At 49.8% G+C, this 6,257-nt stretch overlaps 1 protein-coding gene across 1 annotated transcript; it reads right to left on the bottom strand.

The window, feature by feature from the left end:
* Nucleotides 1-189: 189 nt before the first annotated feature.
* On the bottom strand, nucleotides 190-4,667 carry LOC122366612. The gene is made up of 3 exons (XM_043339061.1): nucleotides 4,372-4,667; nucleotides 836-3,731; nucleotides 190-364 (listed from the first exon to the last, which is right to left on the bottom strand). The coding sequence occupies exons 1-2, from the start codon at nucleotides 4,534-4,536 to the stop codon at nucleotides 1,506-1,508; spliced, it is 2,391 nt and encodes a 796-aa protein (XP_043194996.1). The 5' UTR covers nucleotides 4,537-4,667; the 3' UTR covers nucleotides 190-364; nucleotides 836-1,505.
* Between the last annotated feature and the right edge of the window lie 1,590 nt (nucleotides 4,668-6,257).

The following is a 6,257-nucleotide window of genomic DNA, read 5'->3' on the forward strand; positions in this document are numbered from 1 at the left end:
GTTGGGTCATTCAAAGTGACCTGGTGACCTGACCTTGAAAGGTAGGAGGTTCAAACTTGCACACCATGTGTAAAATTGATAAGGGAATAGTCATACCAAATTTCGCGGCGCTACGCGCCGCGGTTTTCCCGCTATTCGCGAAAAACCTCAGGGGGGGCGGATATCCGCCCCCCCCCGTCGGTGCGCGGGTTAAGCACAGACTCAGTATTCATCGCTTTATCGCCTTTTTGTTTATTTTTTTTTTCTTAAGCGCACAGCAACCATAAGCGGCTTGGAAATGTCTTATCCTCATATTCAATCATGTCATCGAAGTAAACGCACATTGTTGTCACTCCTGATTAAATCCCACTAATAATCCCATTAAAGGGACCCTCCCACCTTAACATTAGTTTTGAGTTGAGATAGCCAAGTTTGCGGCCAGGCTCAGAAACCACCGTTTATCCTGGTCGCAACCCCCGCAGCTTTATGGTGTTAAAGAAATTTCTTCTCTTTACTTGCAGGGTGGGACCAGCGTGGTCCCTATCTCTTAACCATTACGGGAATCTGATGACGTCATCAGGCTTTCGAACGTCCGTTAAACGTTTGACTAAAACGTTTTGTAGCACGCGGTGGTATATGCTGCTTTGCGCGCAACAAATGCCGCACTTTCAAATAAAGTCGCTAGGAACAGCGGAGATCCCAAAAAGGAAACAAAAGTAAAAGTCGAATATCTTGAAAACCGGTGAATATTTTTCGATGAAATTTGGTAGATATTCGTTTTTGCTCTTTCTGAACCGAGCGACATCACTTTCATGCCAATTCATTAACTTTTTTGAAGGTGGGAGGGTCCCTTTAATGCACTCCTGATGAATTATGCACTTAGAGTAGAAACCTAGCACACATTTAAGATCAACAGACCAGTCTTAGCATTGCCCTTCACATTTATTGACAAACGCATTATTGACAACGGTTTGATCTAGTTCGATTGACCGATTTCCCGAAAATTAAACTCAGCAATCACACCCAAATTCACCATTAACTTCATTAGTACCTAACTATCATAAAAGAACATGCCTCTTAACGTGTTCCAACTTTTCCGTTCCCCACCCACCATTACCATTTCTTTTAAATATAAATTTAGTTCGAATCTGTTTGAATGGACGGATGACAGAGCTGGAGCCTACGCTAAGCAGAGCTTGTTGCGTAGACCCCGACCCTACCGTCCGATCACGCAATTCCGGGTAACGGGAGAATTTTAGATGCCAAAGTTTAACGTGCCCTTCAAAGCCGGACACGGCCTGTCCCACTCAACTGATTTCAACAGGCTGCGGCTGCTCCCACCAACCGCAGACCATCTCTGTCAGGAGTCTCAAAAATCGAGCGCCGGAGCGACTCGAACCCGCGCGGGCTCTCACCAACGGGAGTCCGGCGCTCCACCAACTGAGCTACGGGACAGGCAAATTTACAATTTTTTATTTATTTCATAAAAATGGTAGCAAATTTATTTATTATATCTACCATTACCATTAGCGATCAAGCAGATGTTGATAACTGAAACTCTCCGTGTTGCCGTCGTAGCTATCGAACCGTATGAGCGGCTGCTGATGCGGCAGCGGCCTTAGCTGCGGCTGCGGCAGCGGCTGCAGCTGCACCAGCTCCGGCCGGATCGGCTCATAGACGTTCTGGCTGTAGACGGTGGCGCGTCCCGACCCCTGCTGATTCTGGCCGCCGACCTCCGCGCCCTCCCCGCCGCCCTGACGGAGCACCCGGTTGGCGAGCACCATCAGCGCCGCCTCGACGGCCGACGACGACGACGACTGGACGATGTCGGGAGGGGGCTTTGCTGCTGCCTCGCGGCGGCGGCGGCGTCTGCGGTGCACCAGGACGGCCACCAGCGCCACGCCCAGCACGGCGGTCAGCGAGAGCACCACGCCCAGCGCCAGGAACAGCATCAGCCGGCTCTGGTGCCGCGCCGCCGACATGCTCAGATCCGCAGCCCCGGCGTCGCTGGAGGACGTCGAGCTCCCGCCCGCTGAACTGGCAGTTTTATTCGGACCCGTGTCCTCAACTTTTTGTTTTGCGTTGCCACCAACGTCAATTCTTTCATCCCCCATCTCTCTCTTCAAGTCCCCGTCCTCTTTCGTTTTGCCCTCGATGTCAATTTCTTTTTCCATTTTCTCCTGAATGTGCGTTTCTCCTTCCATCTTCAGCTGAGCTGAATAAGCGACGACGGGCCCTCCGTCTTGACGCTTATCTCTCTCGGAGTGAGGCGCAGCTTCCCCTTCACCAGATACTTGTGTCGGAGCGTCGTCAGGTGTCAGCTGTACTCTAGATGCCCGGGCGGCGCCTTTCTCTTCTGCTGCTGTGCCCTCTGTCTTGCCAGCCGGAGTCTCTGCTCTCTCCATTTTGTTGACCTCTGTCGCAGGATATCGGCTTCCATTTCCATCATTGTGCTGTTGATTTTTTGCATCATGTCCACCTGCGTCCGCAGTAGATGGGTGGGATGGACCGCTGCCCGATGGTTTGATTACGTCGGCTCGGATCAAGGCTCGGATTGGCAGGTTGTGCTCTCCGAAGGCCCGAGCGGCCTCCAGGTCCGTCGTCTCACCGGCCAGTTGGCTGCGGAGGCGTTCTGGGTCACACCGGTGTCTGCCAGCTACCTCTGGGAAAGGCAAATGGGCGTCCTGGTCACACAGACTCTGCTCGTACAGCTGCCAGAAGACCGCCTCCTGTGTCGGACTGAGCGGCCCGCTGTCGGGACCGGCGCACAGTGCGCGTGTCAGGTTCTCCGTGGGGCAGAGACCTGTCGACATCGAGCGCACTCTCAGGTCTGTGACGGCCACGTCGGCACACTCAGAGAACGTCAGCGAGCCCGGCTCGGCCTCGGTGATATCCATCTGGTGGATGTTGACCGGCGGAAGGAAGCCTGAAGGCGTAGGTTTGATGAGCATGCTGTTCAGCGCATTCTTTCCGAGTCTTTCAATTCGAACCTTTTCCAGGTGGATCGAGTCGTTTGCCATAACTGAAAATCCACTCGGATTCAGTATCTGAACAAACAAATCAGTGACTTTGAGCTCTCCCACTGTCAGATTTACGCCTTTCTCGTGCAATGTCAAGATTTCGCTGCTACTGATACTGAGCTTTTGTAGCTTTCCAGAAAACGCCCCAGGATGAAGAACTTCTATGCGACTGGACTGAATAGAGAATGCCTTCATGGTGTCGGCTCCAGTAAAGCATTCGGGCTTGGCATCGGTGATATTCACGTTGTTGAAAATGGTGTTAGAAACTTCACCGCCAAAACTTTGACCAGGGCACACCTCCATGAGAACATTATTCAGCGACATTTCGGCGACCGGCCCCGAAAATGCTCTCGAACCTAAGGCTAGCTTATTGATGTCCTGCAGCATCAATCTGGGCCCCAGAGTTTCGGAGTCGAGTCGGAAGGCGTCATTCTTGACGTGAAGTTTGGCAATTCTAACCAACTCAACATTGACACCTTCTCCCCAAAATCCACTTACGGCCTGACTGTCAATCTGAACGCTTTCGATGTCTTCCATGCGAAACAGCGTCAGCGCCGAGTGATTCTGCAAGGCCATCCCTCCATTTTCTATGACTACGCTGTGAGTATTGCGGATGCTGAAGTTCGCGAGCTGTGTCAAGCTGCTGAAGGCGTTTCCCTGGATAATGACAGCCTTGGCTTTTACAACGAGCAATTCTTGCAAAGATGCCGGTCCATCACCGCGAAAAATTATCTGAAACAATTACAAGTCTAACGTTAGAATTCGCCTACTTTTGCAAAATGGTCAGAGAACTCAGATTTGTTTTTCAATAGAAAAACACAATTCTAGCAAATAGTGTTTTAACTATTGACAACAAACCTTCGGCTACTCAGTACCTGTACTATATCAAACGTTCCCAGGTTTATTGTTGTTATATCAAACTTTCATCTATGCCTATTGTTCAGCGTTCCGCCATTTTCTATCCTCATGGCAGTCAAATCCTTCTCTTCCACGCTGACGCCTCAACCTCCAGATCCGTACTGGACGGTCACCTCCATCAAATGTGACGTGGGTAGCTCCGTCAGGAGCAGGCCCCTCGTGTGTTGGGGTGGCCATTAGCCTGACTGATTGGACTGCCATGTGACGGCGTCAGCCCCGACGGCGCACCGAGGTGACCGCCCTAACCAATGACTCCCCCTAATTCCCGTCATCTTTCCGATTCTGAAAATGTGTTGGTAGACCGAAAGGACCTAAATCTAAAAAAGTTCATTGTTTTCTGCACTTCATTTCAGCTTAATCAGCACTTATAAACCGTTTTATTTTACGTGTGAAGTAAACTGTGCATACCAATACCGCATTGAGTAAAATCACTAATACATATCCCAGTACTCACGGTGTCCATATCGCAGTCGCAGGTAACTCGGCTGGCCTCGGCACAGCTGGGCTCCGCGGTGCAGCAGGGCACGGCGCAGATCCCCTCCGGCCCGTCAGCCCCCAGGCAAGAGACAAAGGCCAGTGACGTCACCAGCCACCAGAGCAGCCGTCGGCAGCCCTCCATGACCGGGCGGGGCCTGGGAGGGGCTGACACCGACCCTGGACCGTTGCGAAACGCACCCGTATGCAGCACTTTGCAAGTGCAGATTGGCCGTCTGCGGCTACAATCGCACGACAGTGCTCCGAGCTGATGATAGCTGTATCAAGTTCAAACGTCAGTAATCACATGACGACGACGCCAACGATGTCACTCGTGTAGATAGCAAACAAGGACCGTTTACCGATTTTCTTTGTCCAAAGCACGGATGACTTAAGACGCCATTCACGTTTAGTTTTTACAAGCTTTACCTATCCAAATGATCTGACGATAAAAACAGTGCAATTTTCTCGAAGAAAACAGCACCATGCTTCAAGCAATTCTGTCGCTTGCTTACAGGAGGCGCTCGAATTCTGCCCTTCTTTCTCTGCGATGCAGAGCTCGGCCATGACTTTCGCTACGTGCGCCTCCTTGCATGAAAACAGCTTCTGGGGATTCGTCGGCGACCAGAGACTGTATCATTCCCGTGGAGGCTTGCTGTATAGTAGCTCACACCACTTCTCACCACTCCAGAATCAGATCACCCGTTCGAAGTTCGAGCCATTCTTTCGCTTGACTGACGAAGTGTGCACGTTTCCAGTCTTGACACCATGTTGTCAGTGGAGAGGACGGACTTAGTATCGGACGGTATGGTTTTCAGTTCAGTTTCTTGCGGATACTCGTCCATACATTCCAAAAGGACAATCCCAGGCCCTCTGAAGCCTTGCAAACGTGGATATTGGGCTGATTTGTTTAGGAATAAGAGGTGGACTCTGTCCACCTCCTAAAGGAAAAGGGCCACCTTTAACATGGGGAATGAAACTGAGATAGCCATCTTGTAGCCCGTGTCCGAAAACCTATCTGTCTACCTCCTTACGGCCGATTTCGGCCTCCATTCGTAGTTATCGGCAATTTTAAAAGAAAATACGCCAGGAATGCGTTCTTATCCGACAATACAGCCACCCGCGGCGAGGCTTTGGTTTTTTACCAATCAGCTCCAACCAGCTCAGCTTTAACCAATCAGCTTATCTGACACAATCCGACGAGTCTGTCTTCTGAACGCTGATTGGCTTGAGTGTGACGTCATCGCTATGCCATCATACAGTAGGTGCCGTAGAGAGTATCAACATAGTACCAATATGTTAAATAGTTTTAAATACTTTTTCGCGAATTGTGCACTTCTGGCACCAGTTTTAAAAAGAAAATGAAAAATAATAATGTCAAAATGAAAAACAACGATATCTTCATATTTCACGAAGGTGGCCCTTTTCCTTTAAAGGAAAGGAAAGGAAAAGGAAAAGGGCCACCTTCGTGAAATATGAAGATATCGTTGTTTTTCATTTTGACATTATTATTTTTCATTTTCTTTTTAAAACTGGTGCCAGAAGTGCACAATTCGCGAAAAAGTATTTAAAACTATTTAACATATTGATACTATGTTGATACTCTCTACGGCACCTACTGTATGATGGCATAGCGATGACGTCACACTCAAGCCAATCAGCGTTCAGAAGACAGACTCGTCGGATTGTGTCAGATAAGCTGATTGGTTAAAGCTGAGCTGGTTGGAGCTGATTGGTAAAAAACCAAAGCCTCGCCGCGGGTGGCTGTATTGTCGGATAAGAACGCATTCCTGGGATAAGGACGCATTCCTGGCGTATTTTCTTTTAAAATTGCCGATAACTACGAATGGAGGCCGAAATCGGCCG

The sequence above is a fragment of the Amphibalanus amphitrite genome, unplaced genomic scaffold (genome assembly GCF_019059575.1).
Source record: "Amphibalanus amphitrite isolate SeventyFive unplaced genomic scaffold, NRLGWU_Aamphi_draft 000819F_arrow, whole genome shotgun sequence".
NCBI classification, from domain to species: domain Eukaryota; kingdom Metazoa; phylum Arthropoda; class Thecostraca; order Balanomorpha; family Balanidae; genus Amphibalanus; species Amphibalanus amphitrite.